Genomic DNA, 26,930 nt, shown 5'->3' on the forward strand with positions numbered 1-26,930 from the left:
TAAAACAAGTTATTTCTTATGACAGTTCGTAGCTTAATGAACTCTGGTTGTTTTTTATATAATACTTACTGATTATGTAAGTTGGTTTCGTGTTACATTTAACCAAAACTATAATAAAAGAAATATTGATCTACAATAAAGTTTACATTTATGTCATTTATGTCAGTTAACTATTATTAATGTAAATGTTTTTTAATTAATCTTGTACCTTTAGGATGCGACCAAATACATGAGTGCATTTAAAATAGACTTGTCAAAGTGATATAAATAGCTCAAACACTCCCGAACTAATGCACGATAGTGTCACGGAAAGTGAAATCATATGCGTTAGCGAGGAAATGAGGTTATTTAGTGTTAATATCATAACAATGTTTATCGCGATGATATGCTGATAAGTGACTGAACACTTGAACGTTGACTATTCATTTACGAAGAATCGTAATCGTAGCATCGATTTATAAAAGCATTTTTATACAATCATAAGATCATTGTGTGATAAATGCCGGTTGTTTAATTCTGTTCGCCGCGTAGCTGCAACAGTAGTGAGTAACGCAGACGCAACATAACACAAACATTCCCTCAGGTGGAACGACCTGCCTTTGTTTTGAGACGAGTTTCAATCTTAACTTGACATGTGAACACCGAAAATGGCTCTATCTTCGAAGTGTTGGAAATATCTAGTGTTAACCTTCAATGTTTTATTTGCCGTAAGTGTTTTATTTCATTATTAACAAAGAAAATACACTTTTTATTTGTTTCACATAGTCCGCAAATCTACGTTGTCATAACAACTCGATTCAAACTTTAAGGTAATAATGTATATATTATTAACGACGATGCGATGTATTTTATTTTATTAATATATAACTTTTTATTTGTCATACATAAATTATTTCTAATTCCGAAACGAGTGCAACACAATGAAACTTGTAACAAATAACCGTTTGAAATACATATACAGCGGTGGTTAAAGATTTATCGCTGTCCTTATTGCACCTGGAGCATTGCTATTTAAATGACAGAGAGGCTGTACTTTTGCGAAATTATGACAACAATCAATTTTAGATGTTCGCATAATAAAAAGCTTTTTATATTTTTCCACAGATGTCAGCCGTGGCTTTGTTCGGAGTCAGCGGATTTCTTTTGTACCGATTGTTTATTTACCGGCACTTTATTGGAATAAATGTAGAGTATCCAGCAATATTGTTGCTGATGATGGCTATTATAACATGTTCAGTGGCATGGATCGGATGGCGGACTGCGAGGTCGATGCACCAAATTCACGTCGTAATGGTAAATGGAAAATGGATTATCTTTAGCTAAATTTTTAAGACATTTTAAATTGTAAGAATATGTAATATCCTAAAAGTGACACAATGATATTGTGTAATAGAAGACATTAAATTTAGGATATGAACAGCGCCATCTGTTGTGGAACTATTAAATCCAGCTAGTCTTTTAAAATAAATTTCTAATTATTATAGAGGGATGATTGGTTATTAATGTAAAGGCTTTGTAATTGTGAATACATAGCTCAATTGCTGCCAATAAATACATTATATTCTAAATTTAATAGTTTCAGTTATAATAAATAACATAATAATAATTTATTAATTGATTGAAGAACGTTTTCAAAATTCGGATTACTGCCTATTATCTGTCCTTATCGACTTTAAAGCTTTGTACTGACAAAAGAGCTATTTATTCGCGTCTATATATTTTATATAAATAAGTAATAAATATTTCTTTATAAAGATTTTTTTAATTATTATTTACTTATAGCATGTATTATTATAGAAAAAGTGAAATATGTTTTTCTATTCTTATAATGTATACACACTTTTGAAATATGACCATATTAATGAACAGTTGTTTTATATTTTTTTAGGCTGGCCTGTTGATCATTGTGGTGGTGGTGATAGAATTTTCATGCTTCGTCTGGGCGATGGTGGTTTGGGATAACATCGAAATAGATATAAAGAGCACCATGACTAATTACTTTATGGAAACTGACATAATTAAGGACCCCAACTCACCAGACTCATTGCGATGGGACAAATTACATGTGAAGGTAATTTTGTATTATTGATATTATTTTAAACTTTAAATCATCGCAAGATGATATAATGATGATGATAATGATATTATTCTTCCTAGGATCGGCAGGTCTTGAGATATTAACAACACGAAGTCCGAAGTAGAAGTGTGTTTTTTCATTCTCTACTGTACTGTTTCAAGCTTTTACAGCTTCATCGGAAATGAGTTCACGGGACAGGAGGTTCCATAAACTATAACATAAATAAAAACATTCGTGTTTCCGAACCTACATTAGACACTGATGAAGGGTAAGGCAGTTAAGACGAGTCTTACCTACTCGGCAATTTAAGAAAGGAGTCTTTTGTATCCGAGTGTCGCCCGTATTTATGTCGACGTAAATGAACAATTTTATTACTGTGGAATTCCCCGTTTTCGATGCGGCGCTGACGATGATGTAATGTTACCCCTAAAATTCTAAAATATATAACCTATTTTTGAATTAACTAGTTTCTTTAATTCTAATTAAGTTATTGAAATTAGAAACATATTTTGATTTCGTAAATAAATAAAATTAGGTACAGTAACACTTAAAACGTTGTCCCAGTAGATGTTTATTTTAAAACTTAAATACTTTTACAACAATTCAAGTGACAAATATGCCGAACGAAATTCGTTGAAAATGAAAAAGGTTGAGGTCTGTTGACGGTTGAAGGTTTGGTTTTATTGGAACATTTGGTTTCACCGGAATGTAAAACCATAAATTTTTTTACATTTAGTATTCCAGTCCACCGAAGAGGGCAGGAACCTTCGTCGATCTATACGTTTTTAACGTATATTAACTGACATATGTTAACTACCCGTTATTTATACTTCAACTATTTCCATCCTAAGTTTGTCTGAAAGAAATTGCCTCGTGTGATAACCACACATAGTACATTTTTCTTAACTATTAGATATTAAATTAAATTTATTAAAAGTTAACATATTTCTCCTTTTTCAGTTCGAGTGTTGCGGCGTGAGTGGTCCTGGTGACTACCATACATCCAATCATGTCCCCTTCTCCTGTTGCGGCCAAGGTCCTCTGGACTCACTCCACAAGCCTTACACAGCTGACTGCTCTGCTCTCTACCAGCGTGGTTGCGGAAAGCAGCTGCACGAGTATACCAAGAACCAGCTTCTTCTGATCGCAATGACAGCGCTCACGGCCTCCATTTTACAGGTCAGATCCTTATAGATTTTTTTATTTGAGAACCATTATGGTTAAGTCAATGCAACCTTTACATACAATAGGTAACCTTCGGTAGAATTGTATACTAAAAGAAAAAAAACTTTATATTAAACATGAGATATTACCAAAAAAATTCTAACGTCTTATATAGATGTTAGTCTCGTATGCAGAACATTAGTAGACCTTTATATCTAGCACTAATTGTTATATTCAATGCGTAGGAATCATTTCTTACTGTTTGATATTCGACAGCCCTATAAGCAGCTAAAAGCCCAGCGGAAGAGAACTGAGACATACGATCGTAGGTCGATTCAATGTTATATCATTTACACTTTGTGCATTTATTATATGGAATTGCCTCTGCTCGCAAACAAGTTTCCAGAAGATAGGCAGCGGTGTGCTCTGCGTACCATATACACTGCAATCGCTAACCAGTTTGCCAAGTTTGGCGATTATGGTATATCCCCCTATAGATATATTTGGTGAAGACATAAGTCTTCCAGTAGTCATCTGGGGGTTAAAACGACTAATTGTTATATTTAACGCAGATAAATCGCTTATAGCTGTTTCATACTCAGCAGCTAATATATTGAAATGCCATTGGGCAGACCACATGGCGCGCAAAATATATGGTCGCTTGGGAATTAAGGTTCCGGATTGAATACCACAGACTGGCTAGTGCAGCGTAGGACATCCACCCACAAAGTGGATAGAAGAGCTTGTTAAGCTCCCCGGATGACCCTGGATACAGGCCGCTTTCAATTAGAACTACAAAGGAGAGGTTTATGTCCAACTGTGGACGTCTTGCGGCTGAAATGCTGATGGATAGTAATGTAGGATTTTCGCTTCAGGAATCCCAACTTAATCATAAACGTAATAAATCCAATTTTACAACGATACGTTCATTTCATCCTAGTTACTGATTTCGAAAGTCTAATGTAAACATGTAGTATTCAAAAACTAATTATATACTTTAATAATTATTATTATAACTTTATTGTTTATTTATCATCATCTTCTCAGCTTATAGAAGTCCACTGCAAGGTGGACTTCTATAAGCTGAGAAAAGAGAAGCCTCCACTTGAGATTTCCACTATGACCGGTCGACTTTGTGGTGGGGGACAAACCCGCGCCGCGTCTACCGGCTTCTATACGCCTCGAGAACCTTTCGGCTTTAATGGCCATCACGGCACGAGCGATGTGCTTTCTCCACTCCTACTTCAGACCAGCTTGGTTCTACAGCGAATCAACTAGTTTCTCATTTAATTTCTTTTTAACTTAAAGAGAGATATGGATGGCCCTGTCCACGTATATAATCTATTCACTATTTGAATCTCTTTGCATTTTTAATGGTAATATTTGCTTTAAACAAATCAATGATTATTTAAGTTTATATAGAAGTAGGAATAGCGAAGTTCTGATTGTTTTGTGAAGTAAACCATATGGCTGTTGTTAACAGAATGCTATTATGGAATAGTCACTCTCTATCTATTCATTATTTTTGAGGATGCTAGTGCTGTTAGCTCTGGGGATTTTCCGTGAACTTATATAAATTAAAACTAGATAGACAAATTTCGGATTGCATGCTAGCGTACGTACAAAAGTAGCAGCCTCACACGTGTTAGTGTGTAATATTATGTGCGTATGCGGCTTTGGACCGCATTGAGGACTACTCGGCAATCTATGATAGGATACGGCAGTGACGGGCGCCCGCAAAACCTATCGGTTTTTACGTTTTGTGAGGCCAGGTTTTATTTCGTCGCATGCGTTTATGTGTGCGATGTGTCGCAAGAGGAACTTGTACTGGTAGAGTTACAGAGCTATTTATACATCTGCAGGAATAATATTATGACGGGTAACCATAGTCGCGGCACATGAGTCTCGTTGTGGCGACGGTTGTCAAGCCGTGTCCTATTGTGCTTTAGGCATTACGGAAGTCCATCGTCTATGAATAACCTGATTATTCTCTCTTTGCTTTAAGAGTTATCGGTTGAGGCTCGCATGTTAGCAGTCCTGAAATTTCTACAGCAATATCATGTTACTGCATGCAAGATGGCAAAAAGTCTTTAAGCGAAATAGCACCTAAGTACTACAGTTAAATATAAATTAACTTTTAAAAATATACGTCCCAAATTTTCAAATAAAACGCGAAGGAATTTTTACCCGACCTATTGTAACATTAGATCAAGTGTGGCCTGTACAGTAACAGTAACTTTAAGTATTATGTTACGTCTTTGTACTTTCATGAATATTCAAACCTTGGCCAACTCCCAAAAGCATTGCAGACCTTCGATAAACAATATGACATCAGTAACTAATTTATAATGATTAATTATTAAGTGATAGCGTGATGCCATTGCAAGGAACGAAATATCGTTGTAGGTGGAATATGTCTTCTGATTTATTAGAGACATTCCTTATAATAGGGTTTAGAAAAATAAACTTTCTCTTTTGTATAGAGACTCGTATTTTGTTATCCTATTTGACAGTTGAAGTATTGTTTATAATAGGTGTGGATCAAGTAAACGTAATGCCCCTCTGTGTTTGTATTTATTTTGTCTATACTTTGTTAAATTAATGATAATACTTTTTATTTGTACCCTCGAATGACAAAAATAATTACTGCTTAAAAATAATCTACGCTAGGCTCATATTATTTTGTAGAGTGAATAAGAATAACATAACATTCTGGACTGGTGTACAGTGTTGGAAACTAGCGACAGGCCGAAACTAATCGGTCTAGTAAATCTATGGGGATGGCCTATGTCCAACAGTGGAGAACTTGCGACTGAAATGATAATGATGACACTGTCAAAACCGAGCCATTGGCTTTAATTCCAAGAAGAAGAATGTAATAATGTAATATTTATACAAATTAATGTAAAATTTTATACAATTTTTCCATATATAAAACTACATAAGTCGGTACAACATTTGTAGTTATTTTACTAGCAAGAAAATTAAGTAGCAGTGAACGTCGCTTCACTGAAATGATGAAAATGCGCAAAATACAAAAAGACCTTAACATCTCGAGAAATATCGAAATGAAACTAATCAATACCTTAGAGTTCGCCATATTTAACTACGAGACAAAAACTTGGACATTGAAGGCGGCGGATCGAGATCGTTTAAATCCTTTCGAAATGTGATTCTAGACGAAGATGTTACAAATTTAATAAGCTGTATTCCACACCAACGTATCCATACTATGCGCTCACAAAATAAAAACCAGATTTTGTACCATCTGTTTGTGCCGAGTACTAGAGATTTTCGATTATATATCCAGTAAGGCCGGACATAACCTCGAACAAATCATAGTGACTGGAAAAGTCCAGGACAAACATCGTATCCATCAGGTTGGACCAAATTCTTTTGAAACCAAACTTTATGTTACGCTCCAAGATACCAATAATCTGCACAGATGGCGCAGCCTAATAAACATAAAAAATATTTCGTATTAAGGAGATCACATCTCTATGCAATGACTATAACGATACAACAGACAATGCTAGAAAAATTGGAAATTAAATCTTGAAATATTTTTTTTTTTAATACAACATGTTAATGAAGTTAAGGAATATTCTATGATTACTCGTTTTAGTTCAATATAAACACACTTTAGTGTTATTTGAATGAACTGAAGAACTCTGATGAGACTGGATCAGTTTTTTGTAATTTTCATTGTCACCCTACACGTGTAATAACGTGTTAATCGTTTTCCTTGTGACTCATTGTTGGGACTAAATAAGCGTCAAGGCCATTTTGGCACTCGGTTTAGGAGGCTACGTGCCCGTATGTAATAGATTAAGTCATAAACCTCAATATTGTTCATTGCTGTGGGATTTGGATCTATGAGACTTCTAGATTCTCATGTTATTTTTACTGTATTGTTGATAGTAAAAAAATCTTGACAATATATTTTCATACGCTTTCATTCGAATACGACAGGAAAGGAACGTAGAGAGACAATGCTCGCACACGAACGCTAGACAGAAATGGACACCTCTGTGGTATTCATGTGAACGATCACCTACAAAAGAACGTTGCTAAACGAGAAGTACCGATGTCTGCATCAGTAATTCTCTTTTGTTATACCATCTAGCAGCTTATATAATACAATATCTTTACAAGTCTTATGTGGTTGGAAATATATTTCTCCCACAAGACACATGCGTCGCACTCTATCGTAACAAAGATTCTTATAAGGTTACAACTACTTCTAAATTTAAAAGTTTTAAAAGTCCAAATCCAATGACGATAGTGAGGATGGAGCATCTACGTTTTGCGGCAATATTGTATGTGATGTAACTAATTCCCGAGGGAGCCTTCAAGTTAAATTACTTAAACGAGGTTATATGTAGTTTCATTATGACCTACATATAACGACATGAAGGCGATTTATTCGGATAGCTTAGGCATAAAGCGGCTGTCTCCCAAGACCTGTTTATTGCGTAGAATTTAATTCCGAGGTTTAGGCTGTGTCGTCTATTTGCGTTTTTAAGCCCGTGGATGCTATTAATGCCAACAACGTATTAGTGTAGATCCAGATAGAGATAAATAAAAGTTCTATAGGAAATAAAAGTAAAAAAGTCATAGGAAATGTAAAATTAAAATTTCAAGAAAAGTGACGAGGTATGGGAGGTTATGCGTGAATGTAAATGAATGCTGTGAGAATGATAGAAAATATGAAAGATGAATGAAGGAAGAAAGATAAGGATTGTAAAGGATAAAAGGGAGAGGGTGCAAATTCTAAAGTTTGTTTAAAAAATGATTGTAAAATACATTCTTGTCTCGAAAATAAGATAGGGGAACGGGAGGCCGTTAACGGGGGCCATTGAATAAAAAATAGAGGTTCTCGTCGTCCACTGCTGTACATTAGCCTCCTTTAAAGATTTCCAACAAGATTGATTGAAATTTACATCCAGCGTTGTAGGTGGACATCCTACAAGAGGGTCCGTAGTGATTGCTTGCTTGATTGCGGTTTAAGTTGACGCTGTTAGCCCGGGGGCTTTTAAAGCTTCTTCTGAACTTAGTTCACGGAACGGAAATGTTCGTAAACTTAAAACTAAAACAGAAGCTGGACAGATGCATTTCAGTTCTACGATGACGTTAGCACGGAGTAAACCGCTCTACCCTTGTAGAGCTGTACAGTGTTGATGGTGTGTATATGTAGTTTGGGACGGCAGCGTGGACCACAGGCGAGCCAAGGTTGGATCCGGATCCAACCTCGGTTCCATCTAACGGGTGTTGTGGTGAATCCGTTGTTCTTACTCCAGAAGCTAAAGACCCGAGTAGCTATTCTGCACGCTATGTGGCCTGTCTACTCCGACTTGCCAATCCGCTGGGCTCATTTACTTTCGTTCCTTTATAGATCCTTTCGTATCTTATACTACGTCGTAGAAATCCTTAGTATATCAGGGTTCGTTACGCAACTGTGAGCTTACCAATGTGGCCGGAAGAGATACACCACGCTTCTGTGTCATAGGCCATCACTGGTATCACTATCTATAAAGATTAGTATAAGTAATTTGAATTTCATATAAGAAATTGTATGTATAATAAAATTGAGCATCTGTAAGCTAATATTAAAAAATAGAGATATATCATAATAATAATTTGAAGCTTGGAAACCAATGTCGAATTTGAAGGTTCATACTGCTTACGTAACGCGGTTGAGTATCATATGATGTAATAAAAAGACCCACTCGTCTCGAGCCCACGGTCCAGATGTGAGATCAGTATAATCGTTGCATTTATAGTTGCCGGTGACCCTAATTCGGCGATCTTCGTGGACCTTTATACACTGTCGGTATATACGTATAAACTACGACAGATTTCACCAATTTGTTTATATTTTCATTAATTAACGCTTAATAATGCAACAAGGACTATGGTTTACGTTTGACGACCGCTTGTTTCATTCTGCAGGCTTGTAATTTGTTTTAATTATGCATCACCACTACCCGCAAATGGACGCAAAAATTATTACAAACTATTACAAAAAAAAACTTATTTTCATTTTTTTATTACATTAACAACGTATACACAGATATATATAAAAAATAGGGTAAATAATATATCTAGTGTATTCGCTAATGACACGTGCAATAACAACTTTATTTAAATTAGGTATAACAAAACGTTATCCTAAATGAAAGTATAAGCAAAATAAAATATATAATTTAAAGACAATAAAAGCATAATTTACAATAAATAAACAATAAGAAGTATGTAATAGCCGAAGATTTCGTACGTTAATTAAAAAAAATATCACCAAATTACTAGGTTCATATAGTGAATTACATACAGACCATACTCTTTTTGTGAGAATTACCTTTTGAAAGTAATTTTTTTTGCCATTGTATTTTGAAAACAACTAATTATATAAATACATAATTATTTATATCTTTCTACTTAGTTATAGATAACCACCAATTCCATTGGAGAGTATCATACGAATTTATATTAAGGTTCATAAAGCAGACAAATTTAAATTTTAAAACGAAACAGTTTGTCAGTAAATAAATTTATGTTTACAGATCTAGATTGTCTTTGACTTAGTCTATTTAGACCAAGTTTAGGCTTTAAACGATACTTTTGAGCAACAAAATTTAAGCTAATCACTTCCTGCGACTTGCCTCTTTAAAACGCTCTGAATGTATTAGCAACAACAAAACAACAATGACAAAGCAACACAAAAAAGCCATTCGCAAATTTTTAAAAAGATTCTATTTTTTTTTTCTTTAAAATAAAACTAACTCTGTTACCGTCCAATTACGTTACGAAGATATAACGGCCTGCCATTTTTTTATTTTATTCGTCTAACCGCTCGTCGTGTTTTAGGTTAGGTTTATAATTTTTTACACTGTAAAATTTGTATAAGTAAAAAGATGAAATTTTTATTTTTGAATTTCGAATTATATTTTTTCAAACTAATCATGCGTAAAGTTATTCGTGTAATTCTATTTACTGATCGGATATTGCTATATTTCACTGGAATTCCGTTGGAAACAATAAATATTCGTTAAGAAATTTAGGTTATAATTTAGCTGTTTGCCAATAACGATGTTCTTACGGAAGTGGTTATGATGAGTACAATTGGTTTTAAACCATAAAAGCCATAAATTATTATTAGTGTTATGATGCATTTATTTATAACAAATTAAAAGTAATTAGTTCGCTGTAAAATAAAACACCTTTTTTAAATTAGTCTCATTCGTCGTTTTAGAAAGACTTGTCATAGTGACAATTTCTTTTATTGTGATAAGTTTTCAGATTCGAGTGTCTATATATGGTATTATATTAAAATGTAGGTGTAATATTGTAAATTTATTCAAATTACAACAGACCAATTTGAAATTACTAATCAATAATCAAATAAACATAGTCTAGCAATGTATTAATCGCGTGTGTGGTTTGTTGCGTGACGGAAGTATCGATATTTTTACAAAGGCATTGAAAAATTACATTGGACGTTCTATTATTTTCATAATGTATTCAAATTAAAAAAATACTAGGAATAAATTTTAAAAATTAGTTTTTTTTAATTTTGTAATGTCATATACTTTTTAAATATTTAATGAGTTAAATTAAAATATCAGTAATTTTATTTGACAACCACGGCTGTCCAGGTAAAAAAAATAATCTGTCAAATTTGCGACAGCTGTCAAAATTTACTAATTTAAAACTAGAGCCTCCTACAAAAGCAAGGTTGCGTGTTTGCAAATGTTTCTAAATATCATCCTCAGAGATATTTAATAACTCCATGGTTTATGAGAAATCACGTAATATTTGAAGGGTACTAAACGTCTCACTCATCTCACCAACCCGCTTGCTTCTGGATTACCGAATTCCAGTGTGATTAAAAGATTAAAAAAAAACAAAGTGCTTTGATTAACAGACTCCTGCTCGTAAAAGCCACGTACACATAGCATTAAAAAAAATATTTTCATTGTCATGTTAATTTGGCGCGAAATTATTAATAATAGTTGCGCAATAGTCTCCGTGACCTCTCTGCGCTAACTGAGAGCTGTCTCTAACCTCTAAAATGGCGTCCGTAAGAACAATTTGTACACTTGCCGTAATTCAAGGCAAGGTTTTGCATTATACAGATTATGAACAAACATTTTAATAGCAAAATTTAAGAGTGTTCAATTATGTAAGCAAGGCCATCTATGGTACATTTTTAAATTTGCTATTTAGGTTAAATAGCCTCGAAAATTACGCATATATTTGGTCTCTCCAAAATGTACATATATACAAAAATATTCATATATACAGAGTAAATATAGTTTTTGTATTTACTAATGAATGAAATGGACCTAATGCCACGATATCAATTTTCTCTAATTAAATATTATTAAAAGTTAAATTAAAGAGTAAAGTATTTTATTAAGAAATTTATTTATATATGGTTATTTCGGTGTCACAATTTCAGCCGTAAGTGTACTTGACCTTACCGATCCATGGTCTTCGCTCCAGAGTCTTAAGGCCTCAACAGACATCTGTTGTGCGCTCTATTCCGGCTGCCCTCCCGAACTGAGAGATCACGTTTTGCGAAAACGACGAAACATTTTCTTGTTCACCAATATGTGTTGTAGTTGGGCGAGAAGATGACTTTGTTTTTTCTGAACGTCGTCCAGCTGATTTCAAATCGTCGATTGACGTCTTTGTCAAAGTTAGACTTAATGGAATCAGGCGTTACCTCGCGGAAGTCCATCTTAAGTAAGAAAAGGACCATTATTTAGCCATTTCCGCACATGCAGTGGTAGTCGTGCAATAAAGTGCACTGCCCGCCAGCCCGCTGGTAGATTGTTTGCCGTATACGCATTTATCAGCGGGCTGGCAGGCGGTGCACATTATTGCACGACTACCACTGCATGTGCGAAAGTTAGACTTACCTAGTTTGACAGTTGTGTGGGACGAGCAATGGTAGCCCAGCGGTAGCGAACTGAGACTTGCAATCCGAGGTTGCGGGTTGGATTCCTAGGATACGATCATATATAATTCACACTTTGTGCATTAATTGTATAAGATTGTTATTGTTCACAAATAAAAGTTTCTGGGAATGAGCGACAGCGCCCTCTACATAATATAATACCACACTGCGTTCCTGCGTTTCTACCTGCGTGTCGATTGTATATCATATGTGTGATGGTATATCTTCCATAGACACTTTGGGAGAGGCGTATGTCTCGCAATGAGCCTTTATGGGCTGAAATAAAAAAGTTACTGTTAAGTGTGGTCGTTAAACTAATAAAAATATTAAAGGGTATTAATCTAACAAGTTTGTTGAACGTATGACATTTAGCAAGAACGATTTAGAATACGATTAAGAAAGTTATTAAAATTCAACTCCTAACTTACCCTAACCCTACCACCGAATTATAGGGTTGAATGTATTTTAAGACACCGACTAACCGATTATAGGTAATGTAGTAATTAAATGTAGGTATTATATAGTAGTTGCTATATATATTTAAAGAATCTATAAAATACTGTATTTTTGGTAAATTAGTTTCGCGTTGTCTACGATGTCATAATACACATTTTCATGTTTCATATAACTTTTATCTGATTTATAGTATATTTGTAGGCGTATACAGCCTTGGCCATAATTTTACTAGCTACAGGCTTAAAATAAAGTTCGTAATTGAATAAAAATACTAACTTTTTTTGATTATCTTGTAATTATGTAATTATAGGTAGTTTTTTTTTCTCAAATGGCAACACTACTCGAGCCCGTCATTCTTTTGTGACAACTTCCGTTAAAAGGATTGATAGTGGTGGGGATGAAACAGCGTTTTGATTATTGAGTCGGGAACTCGGTCACTCGTTCGATAACTATCGAAGTGATAAGTTTTCTAGTAGAAACTGTGCTAATTGGCCTTTAAGAGTATTACAAGTGGAATAAAAGTATTTACTGTGCTGTGAATTAGAGTTTTTCTGATAATCTAAATAATAATAAAATGACACAAAACAATCGATATAATTTATTTATATGGGCGGAACATTTGAACCTCTGTCTCGCCTGAATATATAACATTTATTTATAGGCTATAAATCAACAATATACCCATATGCCACACCCAATATGCCCATTGTACCAAGTGTTCAGCAATAAACCCACATAATGGATACACACACATTTATTACAATAATGTTATTATTAAATAAAAAGTAACTAAAACAAATGTATATCTCATTTTTAGCAAAAAAATTACATCTATCGGTAATCAACCTATGAAGTGATCGCATTTAAATATGTTACACTAATTATTTTGTTTTATATGGATGCGACAGGCCAAAAACTTGTGACAATACAAAGTAATCTGAATTTAAAAACGGTTTCTCTAATATTATAATTAAATTATTTAATATTTCTGAAATTTGTGATTTTTTAATTACATTCAATAATTAACAATATATAATTTATACAGCAACCCCTTTAAAGATATTATACCAATAATTAATCATCCTTTATTCAGAGTACAACCTATTACGTTGTTAGTTGCGTGAATTTTACAATGATATCACGGCTTTTTGTAACGTCCACTATGTAACATTTTCTGAATCACTCCGCGTCACTAAACACTGTGTAATTATAGAGATGCGGTGTAGGCGTTTTGAAAATTATTCATTAAAGTTCTTACTTAATCAAAACATCCTTTGAACGAAAAATATATTTAATGGAATCAGGCGTTACCTCGCGGAAGTCCATCCTACGTAAGAAAAGGACCAATATTTAGCCACTTCCGCACATGCAGTGGTAGTCGTGCAATGAAATGCACCGCCCGCCACTAATTCTTACTCGAGTGCATTATTAGTTATTATTTTGTGTATAAATACATATTTTAACATACCCGCTGAAAATTACATATTTAAAATGATTTAAAAATCACCATAAAATATATTTAATTGCATTTTAATTGTTGTATGCTGCAATGTGCAATGTACTTTGAAAAAATTCCGTCTGGTTTAAGTGACAGTTTCTTTCCTAGAACATCCAAGTTAAGTAACAAGCTCCCAGGTAAGATTTTCTCGAGATGGGCAAAAAAAATTCTTAAACCGGCTTGTGAAACCATCTCCTGTATTGCAAGTTTCCATAGACTACCGTTATTTCTTTACTGTAAGCAGGTCGTTTACTTTTTACCGCCTTTTTGTAAATTAAAAAAATGGATTACGATTTTATATTTTCTCGATGGTTCATTGGTTTTTTATTATATTTTGTAGCGTGATAAGATCTCATTACAAAAGTCATTGCGTATCATTGAAAAATAAGCATTTAATACGAAAATTGCACAGTAGAACAGAGGATGTCGACTGGCAAATGGCTTATTAAACGCAATACATCCACCCGGTACCACGCGTGGGAGTCGCTCTACGGTCCTTCACTGTTCAATAGTGCCTCTCTTTCTAATGTATGCGATAAATGCGATATAGACGCATTAGGTTTTCTCTAATGATGTACTTGGTAGAGGGGAATTCCGTTGGATGGAGCGCACGAGTTTAGGGATCCTCTGACGACGACCGGGGATCAGGAGGTCATTTGATTGATATCTAGAAATAGGTTACGATATAATCTAGATTGTAAAAGTCTAGACTAATATATATATTGTTTTTATTATCGTCTACTTGATAAAAGATCTTATGTAAAATATATTTGAATAAATAAAAACCGACATTTGTTTCTTATAGGAGTGCTATAAAATATTGTTAATCGTATAGCGAATACGACAATAATTACAAAATAAAGCATGATTTGACTGCTTTTTGTACCTGTCTATAATATTTATTATTTATTATGTCTATTTTATTTCAATCGTCATCATAATTTCAGCTACAGATCGTCTAATACTGGACAAAGGCTTCCCCATAAGATTTCCAATAGGACCGGTTGGACGCCGCCTTCAATTGGCTACCTTCTGGACAAAATCTCTTCTTCTTTACCTGGCAAGCTACTTAGCGATATTGCCTCTACTTGTCAATCAACTCGCCAGTCCACTGGGCTAAGTCGGCTTTATTTTATAACCTTTAATTCTTAATTCAAAAACATTCAATGTGAATTTCTAGACTTCATTTTTCCTCAAAGCAGCTATTACAACCATTTTCCCACTTTTATGAGATCACCAAAAGATATTAAAAACGAATGAAAGATGGCAATCGGGTGCATGTATAATTTTAGCCGATATTATTTCTGCTGGCGGGAAAATCCACTATTGATTCAGAGCGTCGCATTACAAAGTTCAAATAACCACTAAATTGCACAATGTTAACAAAAATAGGTGACGTCATTTTATTTAACATGTTTGACCAATTATAAACGATGATTAAAGTGTGGAAACATTTATTAAAATTAAAAAAAAAACGTTTCTTTATTATTCTCATATGTATTAATAGAGATTTGAAAGCCAGAAACGTGTCAACAACAAATCGTGATTCTAGAAAGTTCCGAAGTGTTAATGGAATCATTTAACATATTTTCTATAACAAACCACCAAGCGACGTGGTTGTTTTATCTCTAAGTAAATTCAGGAAATTTATTAAGAACTGGCTCTGTTAAAAGACATATTATTCTATTTCAGACGTATGGTATCTAATTGAACTGTTTTTTAATGAAAAATATATATATTTTTTATTAATTCAATCATCAAAAAATTTTTACAAACCCCACTGAGTTTCTTGTTAGTTCCTCTTGATACGTGGCGCGTTAGTAACTAACATAAACTTAATTAAGCTAACGATTATAGATGAATGATCTTATATAGTCTAATATAATAAGTTATTTTCACTTTAATCTCGACTTTATTGGGTATTTACACAGAAATCCTTTCTGCTTGTTAGCTTCAGAATTATAAGTACACCAATACCTCACTTTGCGTCGTGATTACATTCAATTTGCGTAGTGAATTAAGATTTTCTATAGCAAACCATGTAAAGATCGAAGATAGGTTCCAGGGTCACGAAAATACTACTTTTTAAAAAGAAAATTGAACAAAGTAAACGTTTAAAAAACTAAATAAAATAATTCTGCCAATAAATAAATTGGAATAACAATAAATAAATATACCTTTTTGTAACCAGAAACAACACGAAAAAATGTATATAAATTTATTATTCTCTTTTAAAAAAGCACAACACCATACATTACAAGACACTACGTAATTGAAACTGAACTCTAAAATTAGCAAAACAAAGTAAAAATAAAACTATATTAAAATTGCGTTGATTTTTAGTTAGAAGGGGAATCCCCGAGTTTTGATGGCATGGCACAATTAGAAACAAAAGTGTTGACAACTTTTAGAAAAAAAAGAAAATGAAAAAAAAATTAAAGACTCGAACCCAAAACAATGCAACCTCGAAAATCTAACGACGCACAGTGAAAATTAGTACTAATTAAGCGGCGACGCAACTTCGAATAAAACGCAAAACGAAACGACGCAAAGCGAGGTACTGGTGTGATATATAGCCACGAGCAGGTAGACGCGGCTTGGTGATGCCCACTAGGTCCACTAGACACAGTGAAGGTTGCACGAAGTCGCTGGATGCTGGAAGCGCAGGACTGATCATCGAAGCGATTTTTGATGGAGGGCTATGCCTTGCAGAGGGCGTCCATTAGCTGAAAAGATGAAGGTATATAACAGAAAATAAATAAATAAATAGGTCGGTGTTTGCATTCAGATATTAAATACCAATTTATTCATACACCTGTCACTTATTTAATGCAGTGTTGCATCCAGAAGAACCAACTTAAATTATCTAGAATTTTAATTGTTTAATATTGTAGTACTTCAAGTATTTTATACATGTATATCGTTTTGAAGTATATCTGAATATGCTTCTTTAATTTTACTATAGAATATAAATTTCTATAAAGATTGGTTTGTACGTTTTCACATATGCATATACGTATTTGCATTGAAGTCATTTGTATTACAGATGGATTTAAAGATTATAACGTGTTTAGAATTGTATGAATTTTTATTTTGTTGCAAATTCCTTCTTATTCGCTACCTCCATTTTATTTATATTTTATTTTCGATCTGGCTCTACTCTGTTACTTTTTTTTTAAATTAACAGAATCCGAACGGAAGGCATATACACTAAACCTCGTTTACGTAATTACTAGTTTCATAAACAAGCATTATTTGTTAAATATTTAATTGAATCAGGCGTTATTTTGCAGAAGTCCATCCTTAGTAAAAAAAAAAGAATCAATATTTAGCCACTTCCGCACATGCACGGCTATTACTGCATGTGCGGAAGTGGCTAAATATTAGTTCTTTTCTTACATTATTTGTTAGTTGAATATGAAGACTTGCGATGATAGGTCACAGTACGATTACCAAAATAGAATCTAAAATTATACACTATTTTGTACTTTAATTATACAGGATTGCCAACAGAACAAACAAGTTTCCTGAGGATGGGTAGTAGCGTCATCTACGTACCATAATGTCACAATGCGTTCTCTCCTCTCATAGATATATTTGGAAGAGGCCTATATAACTTTCAATACACGGAATCTGCGAAATAATGTATGGGATCGTAGTGGATATTTATATATACTTTGTGATTGCTAAATGGCTTCGAATTAATAGCTTTACCTAAGGTCGCTTTTCGGTGATCCAAACAGGTGCAAGTCTCTGTTTTAAGCATGATCCGATCTAAGAATTCCGCGACTCCCCTTTCTGATGATATATATGGTTCCTAAGACAACTCCTAACTTAGTTACGGCAAAGAAATCTAGACTAAACGCCTTTAGCTGTTATGCAAAAAGGATTTGTGCTCTACTGGAAAGCTTAAAATTTGAGATATATTTATAACCGAGGTAGTCCAGAGGATTTGCTAGTTGATGTGGCAGTGAGCAATCCACATAGCGCAGAATAAATAGCCGCTGGACCATAAAGGATCTTTACAAGGTAGACGTATGACCTGGGCACATGCCACTTTGGGAGACCTATGTCTGTGGACGTCCTCTCGTTAAAATGGCGATTATATGTATAATATATGTAAATGTTACTTACGGAAATATCCAACATTTGAATCTATATTATCATGTAATAATTTGAGTGTTATAGTCATTTAAATACGGCAGTTTTAACACAATTCATTATAAAAAACAACACGTTTAATTAATTATAGTAATTCCAATGAATAATAAAAAGCAAGTCTATTATAAGATTAAGAGAGCGTGTACCATTTGGTCCCTGTAAACATACTCTTATCGATAACATATCAACGGTCGTAAGAAAATACAATCTTCTCGCACAGACCTACTTATCTTAAAGCGGTATGAAATACGACGATTATGTCGACGCAACTCTTTGTGTAGGACGCTTAAGTCTTTAGTAGGGTCACCATTAAGAACAAAAATAATGATAAACATAACTTGTAATTTTTACGGTCAAATTTACTACAAAAAGGGAGAGGAGAGGGTTAAATTGTATGTAGTAATATTCGAAACGACGTATTTATGTCAAAAACACCTATAAGTATTAACTAACAAGCACCTGAAATAATTTCTGAAGAGTGTTTTCATCACTGTCAGTGTTTTACCTAATGTCACAGAATTATCAAGAAAGAAAAGGGATTTATTAATTTATGTAAAACTAATTACTAATAAAGAAAATTATGGTGAAATATGCTTTAAAAAGGGGAGGAAGAAAGGGTTAATCTGAGTCTCATTGAGGGATTTATTTTAGCTTTAATTATTAATCGAATTATTTCAATATTCGAAACAACGTAATTATTTCAACCATTTTATTATCAAAAACACAGGTTAGTATTAACTAATCAGCACCTAAAAGAATTTCTGAAGAGTGTTTTCACTAATTATCCACCTAATTTCATATAATTAAAAAGAAAGAACAAGGGATTTATTAATTTATGTAAAATAATTACTAATAAATTAAAAATGTTAAATATAAATGTATCAAACATATATTTCAGAAAATAAACATAACACAATGTTTTTAAATTTCAACATTTATAGTCACCATATTATATACAATACTTCGTATCAATTATTGTAAATTCTCTGATACATCCATTTAAAGAGATTTAGAATTTTATTTGTTGAATATTTTACCCTTTTTGGATCCGCACTATTTCTGTAAAAATTAGTAAGGTTTATTTCGTTTTAATTAATAAAATGGGATGAAAAGTTTTTTATAATCGTATCGTTAAACTGTCCTACTTTTTCCAAAATTCATTGTTACAATAACAGAACAGATTGCATCAAAGGCGTCCATTGGTCGAATCCGCGGTGATGACTCATCGGACGACGTATTCTGAGCCGACTTCCTTGTTCTACTTCGTAATTGTACTCACGGGTTATACATGTATATACATACAACTTATACATTTACAAAAGAGTATTATTTACATGTGTTTAGCGTTTAAATTTTAGCCTTTAAATCCATATTTGTTGTCACAAAAACAGGTCAACTGAGCGCCTGTATGATGTTCTTACAGTGCTTAATTATGTAAGGCAATATATAATAGGTTAAAGCCAGGTTTCTTCGCTTTATAGATATATTTTTTCAGTTTATTTACATTTAACTATTGTATATAAGTGTCAACTTCTTTGTTGAATTTTTGCTATTTTGTAGATAGTGGATATGATACAAATTGAAACATACTATTTACGAAAAATGTTTTTCCACGGCCCTGTATAACACATTTGCACCTATGTATTGACTCATCACGATATCTCTAGAACTGTAAAGTTTTGAAACTTACAATTTAGTATGAACATTTCTTTCACTAAGAAGATGTTAGCTAAAAACGCGTTTTACGAATTTTCACCCACAACAGGTTTCAGGGAGCGCAAAGCGGGGGACAGAGAGCTACTATAGATATAAATAAAGTTATTCAAACCATCTGTATAACCAATGAACTAAAAAATATGATTAATGCGTATGATAAATCAAATAATACTGGAACTGCAAGACTGTGCCTAGATCGATAGAGTTAGTTGAGTACTAAAATACCTTGAGAAATCGTCCTTGATACAATAAAAGAGTATTTTGAGCTTCTAAAGTAAGAGTTGCTTTAAACTATACACGAGGAACTCCCAAAGAGAAATTAACACAGATATTTATTTTAAATTAGTTAATTTTTTATTTATTTAGGTATATCAAGCGATTGCCTACGTCGTGGTCTCCTTTCGAAAGTTTTTGTTCTATGTCAATTCATGTTCGTGTGTCTTCCAACCAACCCATCCCATCTGTAACATGGCAGAGGTTCTCGGCCCGAGCTGGGCTCCTCCGGGAGCCCTCGAACTTCGCCACTTTTAAAATGCCCACCTCAAACCTGCGGAATCTACAAATGCCAGATAGCCATCAGTGACAATTCGGCACAAAGAAAGAAAAACAGGTTCACGATAGAGCTCTCAAGCTGGGTTACTGGAAAGCAGTCTATGTTAAACTCCTCCAGAGCCCTACTACCCGAAAACCAGAGAAACTAAATACCAAGTGGCTAGATTCGATAAACTGTAAAGCAAAAACCCGGGAAATTATCCGGGATTTGATTTATATGTGGAATTGTTAACATATCAAAACGGCCGAGTTTGTTATATGCTTTTCTTCAATCATGGCGACTTTGGAATATTCATAGCCTCAGTTGAAAGATGTTGTATCGTCGAGTTCAATTCTATTCTATTTCTCCATCAAATTGTTCTTCTGGCATTCTTCTCTTGACGTGTACAAGTGATCACTATTAATCAGCCTAAATGAATAATAATATAAATAAATAAATAAACATTAAGCAAGTTTGAAATATCTATCATCGGAAATCTTTTACCCGTAATGCAAAATCAAATGCACGATATGCTTACATGTTGCTATATGTTACGAAACATGGCCGTCTTTACCATTTATGACAGGAATAACTTGGTACTTATCTACAGGTATACTATTATATATTTTTTTTAAATAAATTTAGTCAAAACTTAGAACAAAAACGTATTCGTATAAATAAATCAACAGTCACAGGTAAAATTTTTAAACCTTGAGTGATGTTGAGATTGTATGACGCAGGTGTCAAAATTCAAATATAATATATTGTTTAAATTACATAGTATTTTTATAAATATTTAAAAGGCTTATTATTTAATAAACGAATATTTAAATGACAAGAATCCTTGGCATTGATTGCGCTTTTTATTTTGATTTAATTAAGGCTATATCTTATAAATTGTATAAATCTGTGTTATTAAACTATTAAAAGGTGTGTTGTTGTAAAGTTTCTTTCTGTTTCTTCTCGACAATTATAACACTTTGCGAATCATAATAAAGTCAAAAATGAAACAGATTTTAAAATGTTATGTAAATGTGTATGTTTATTATGGTACAACTTTTTTGCCGAATAAAAATCTTGAACCGTTTAGTAGTGAACAATGACATTTGTTAGCAACAATGGCTCCGTCATTAGTTTTTTCGTGTTCATACGTTATAAAACAATCAAGCCTTTTAAATGAAGGACGTAAATATTACAACCTTGCCAGCCTTTTTTGTGATCGCGCCAGCTCATTGTTAGATGTATGCAAACAATTTATATTTCAGGGTTGCCATCTTAACGTCCTTCGATTTATTAACTTTGAAGAAAAATATATAATACTATGGTATTGAAAATGGGTAACGATTTTTAAACGGTTTTATTTAGTTCGACTCGTACGGAATTTATTTGGATCAAAATTAGAAATTGAAATTTAAGCACCTTCCCGTTGTCAGATTGATCTGAAATTTAGTACACACATTTTATTTAGATGACAATACAATATAATAAAATCAATAACATTATTAATCTAAGATGGCCGCCGACACAAAATGGCGGATTACGTATTTTTCCTTAACCCCCTCAATATAGGTATCAAATGTAATGGCTACACTAGTAAAACACGATGATAATGTCTAAATTTAAAATTCAAAATGGACGCCGTTCCAATATGGCGGACTAGGTACATATTTTTCCACAACCACCATAATATGTGTATCAAAAAACCGTTTAACTTAAAAGTTTTTTAAATGTATTTATTTAAAGTACCTATGTTCACTGAGTGATTGCAGCTAAATCTAAACGAAAGAAATTTACTGTAACGCAAGTTCTTTTAGTTCAAAATTTGGTTAAAAGTGTTTCGAACACACTAAGTCGGAGTTTGGCTTTCTCAGGCATCTATGAGTCGAAATACTAAACGTAACTGCGTGTCGCCAACCCTCGATCATTCTAGATAGAAGCTTTCTTTCGTTTCTTCTTCAACTTTATCTCCAAACGCCGTTGCTTTCCGAAGTGATACTAATATTATCTAGATAATAGCAATCAAGTTGATGTTCGGCTCTTTAGGGCGACCTTATGTCAGATTGCTAAACGTAGGGTATTATTGAAGAATGACCGCCCAAGCCGAGATCTCCTGAAAGAGCTCGGCGCCCTCCCAAACTACTAAAATAGTAGTAAGTAGCTCTTCTGGTAGGCTTCCAAGGAACCCTTGAGTTTCACTACCATAACAGAGGTTTCGGGTTAATGCTCTGCGCTTTGCTTCCTCAAACTTATTGAATTTGAAAATGCCATTTGTGCAGCTGATTAAGCCAGGACAAAAAAGATACAAAAAAAGCGTTTGCTCACCATATACTGGACGCCGTCTCTTGTTTATGGTATTCAATAACTTGAATATTTAACTTTGTGTCAGTTTATTTTAAAGTTCATTATTTATATATCTTGTTAATCTTTCAATTTGTATTATTACTCTACTAATACGTACGAATAATGTGTATATTGACACATTAAGAGTACGACAAACAAAATTTTTTATCAGAATTTTAGGTTATGTTACAAATAAGTGTCAAGCTATTGGTGAACAAACTAAATAATTAGAAATAGCATAAAATTTAAGAATATATTTTATTTCATAATTAACATGTTAAGTAAGTTATAATGAATTGAATATATGAATGAAAAACTAGTCTTCGTTAAACAAACGCGGCAACCTTAAGGCAGATCGTACCCATTGGTTATGTATTGTGATGTCGATGTTATTTGCTAAGCATCGCTAAGGACATCTCGCATGTGATCGAGAAACGTAGTCAGGATTATTAATAGATGTTACGTGCACTCGCGTCGCGGTCATTTGTCCTCGTACACTAATTGTGAAAATGTTAATACGTTCATGAATTTTGCATAATTATTTTTCGACGATAGAAGTTTTAACAGCAAACCTTTAACAAAAGACCGCATTTTCTGTCGACGGATTTTTAAGAAATTATGTGCTTTATTTTCTGAGCAAGAAAAAGTGCATAAACAGAACGTGAACTAATGCCGAAATACTCGCGACATTGTAAATATTCTAAAAAAAATCAAGAGTTTTTTTAGAATATTTGCAATGTCGTAAGTATGGCGGCATTAGTTCGTTAAGGGTTTAATGTCGAAATAGACTTTGAAAGTGTCTACATACCGTTGTTTCCGAAATTTACAAAATATGTTTTCGTAATCGCATTGTAAAATGACGTAATTGTCAAAAAACAAAACTCACATTTTCCAGGCACCTTTCAACCGTTTAAATGTAAATCTATAGAGGACTATTATGTCCAGCTTTGGACGCTCTATGGCTAAAATAATGACGGTGATAATGAAAAATCTTTTTTGTCCAACTAATAGTTAAATAATTTTTTTTGTAAATAGAGGAATATTAAGTAAGAAAAGGACCAATATTTGGCCACTTCCGCACATGCAGTGGTAGTCGTGCAACAAAGTGCACCGCTAGCCCGCTTACAAATGCGCATGCGGCAAACAATGCGAACTACACAACTGCCATCGTCAAATCACTCAACACGTGTTTCACCCCTCCACGGGGCATCTTCAGGAGTTATGTTACACCGCCTATTAACACCTAACACAAATGACTATTTGATATAAATGATGAAAAAAATGGAATATTTGTAGGTTTTATAGTGGATTTAAATATCGAAGCACCGGTGAAATAGACACCTCATGCTATCTTATATGTCTTTTAAGTCGTTTAAAATGTAACCTTTAGCAATACTTTAGATATCGATAGAGAGGGTAGAACGCTCAGAGTTAGATCACCATGTTGCTCGAAGAATTGCTCATCTGAAGTTACAGACAGGCGGGGCACATTGGGCAACCGATGCCCGTTGGAGCCTAAAGGTTCTAGATCAATTTTGGCTATTCCTTCCCAACATGCTCAAGCGGTAACTCACCTCCGCCCCCTAATAACGTATACAATAAATTATTTATATTGGATATAGTCTCCGAGATATTTATGAGATGATACGGAAGACGGTGTAATTCACAAGACGCACGCGAGATTATTGAGCACAGACAGCTTGACGTTTGTCTTCCTCCACCGTCCTGCTACAATCAATGATGTAGATATCCATTTATTTGAAGGTCTTTTTAACAGGCTTAAAATATTCATAAACAAATACGATGTTAATACCGGGAAATATTTTAGAGTCTCTTACTGCTGGACTTGAGATATATCATGTTATATGTGCGGTTAACATAAAGGCTAGTTTTATGTGACAATTCGTCGACTGTGACATTCGAACGCTTTTAAGATCCGGTGACCGTGTAATTGTCTCGCGGCTCCTTTGTCGTTCTGATATTTCTTATAAACTGTCAACAAATGGATATCTTTATGACAAATACGGTGGTTGAATCGCCGAAAACGCCGTCACTCGAAACTAAACAAAAAATCATCTATTAAGCTGTGTATAGTACTACAATATACTTCTCATATAACGTGTATTTAACATAAACTTGTTGTATGCATTGTAATGGTCCTAGGAGGGTGCCATAGTAAAAATAAAACCTTCCATAATAAAAAATAACAAACTTATTAAAAACCCCCTTAAAGCACGGATGCACAGACCGCGGCCCGCCGGTCGAATACTGGTGGTCCGTCAACAGAAAAAATAATACTTTCGTACATTCGAAAAATATTGAATTCTATTCCAGAATAAAACCAAAAAATTTAATTACCTATACTTCTGGCGGCCGGCCCGCCATCAGTTCATGATTTGCCCGAGTCCCCTTGTCTTAATAAGTCTGTGCAACCATGTCTTAAAGCGATAATAAAAATAAATTATTCTTCTTCTACAATACTATTAAGGATATTATGAAATTGACAACCAAAATATAAAATCTCGTATGAGTTCTTCTCAGATCAGAGCACGTTTAGAACTCTCGTTGCTTTAAGTTGAGGAATGACGTAATCATAATCATTAGCCAATAGACACCCACTGCAAGGCATAGGCCTCCAGGAAGGATTGCCACCATGGCCGGCCTTGCGCTGCACGCATCTAGCGAATTTCCGCAAAACTGTGTTATCAGTTCACTTAGTAGAAGTCCACCGATAATGATAAAGATGCCGTGATAACGGAGCTTATTTTGATTCTAGTTTCTATCATGTTTTCAATGTAAAAGATTCTGTATGGACGAATGATATGACTGATAAATATAAATATTACGAAAAATATTCCATAATATTTGAAAAATTAGTAAAATATACACTTTTCAAACCACAGTTTAAATTAAAGCAGCTGTCTTTTGCTATTAAACATTAAACTATAATAAAAAACAAGAAGTGTTAAAATGTAATCAAACGAAAAAATTCGTGTACTACAAAACATTACAATTAAAATTTATTCATATTTATTTATTTATTCAATTGAATTGGGACTGAACAGAAAATTTTGCAGCAAGTTTCAACATCAATATTTCAGTCGTAAGAATTCCATTGGTTGTAGGCTTTCACAATAGATTTATAATTATACCGATTGAAAGCGGTTTGCATCCAGCGTCTACCGCAGCAAATTTAAAATAAATTACAGCTGGTTTTCTTCTTTCAGAGTACGGGAATATTCTGCACATTCTTCTTGGCACACGCCATACTGGTGAGACGACGTGCTTCCATAAGAAACTCTGCCTCCATCAGAGAAGCGACCTTCTCGGCGCCCGACGACTCACTACTGGCGCCCACTGCCCCAGCACCCACCATGCCAAAGTATTAGTTTCATATCTGTTTAAGCTGCTAGAAGTAAAGGTAAATCAGACGAGTGATTGAACTTTTATCTATCAATCTATATAACATTTCCTCCTTAGTAGTAACTGACTCATCATAGTATCTCTGGAACCATTAAGGTTAGATATTTGATATTTGGTAAGAATGTTTCTTTTATCAAATAGAGATCAGCTAAGAACGGATTTTAAGTAATTCCATTCACAAGAGGTGTTGAAAGACGTGCATTGAGTTCGTAAAGCAGGGGGATAGCCAGTATAGTGTATACTTTTAACCGTCCAAATATCTATTGCCAAACTTGCCAAATTATACCAAATCAAATTGATTTTAGAATTTTAGTCCAAAAATAACGTTGACTTTTGAATTGATGATCTAATAAAAAATATAGAAAATTTCTTCACCACGTAATGACTGTTTACGTTAATATTATAGTTAAAAAAAAACTAAACGTCAACTAATGTGTCAATGTCTCGCAGGGGTTCATGACTTCCCTATTATCTTTTTTTTACCTAAACTATATTGTAGTAATATAAATGTATTTTAATTACAATTTTTTACAATAATTTTAAAGATGAAATGTGTTATTGTAAGTCACGTTCAAATTACCTTTTACTAAATATTACCAAA

The 26,930-nt window shown here is 33.6% G+C and overlaps 1 protein-coding gene across 1 annotated transcript; it reads left to right on the forward strand.

Annotated features, from left to right (window-relative positions):
* The first annotated feature begins 382 nt into the window (after positions 1-382).
* LOC137930568 (tetraspanin-9-like) lies at positions 383-26,930 on the forward strand. The gene is made up of 5 exons (XM_068773860.1): positions 383-707; positions 1,105-1,293; positions 1,889-2,071; positions 3,038-3,256; positions 26,134-26,930. The coding sequence occupies exons 1-5, from the start codon at positions 648-650 to the stop codon at positions 26,293-26,295; spliced, it is 813 nt and encodes a 270-aa protein (XP_068629961.1). The 5' UTR covers positions 383-647; the 3' UTR covers positions 26,296-26,930.

The sequence above is a fragment of the Battus philenor genome, unplaced genomic scaffold (assembly GCF_028537555.1).
Source record: "Battus philenor isolate CCGP_79_NKW_IND1 unplaced genomic scaffold, ilBatPhil1.0.hap1 SCAF_6, whole genome shotgun sequence".
Taxonomy (NCBI): domain Eukaryota; kingdom Metazoa; phylum Arthropoda; class Insecta; order Lepidoptera; family Papilionidae; genus Battus; species Battus philenor.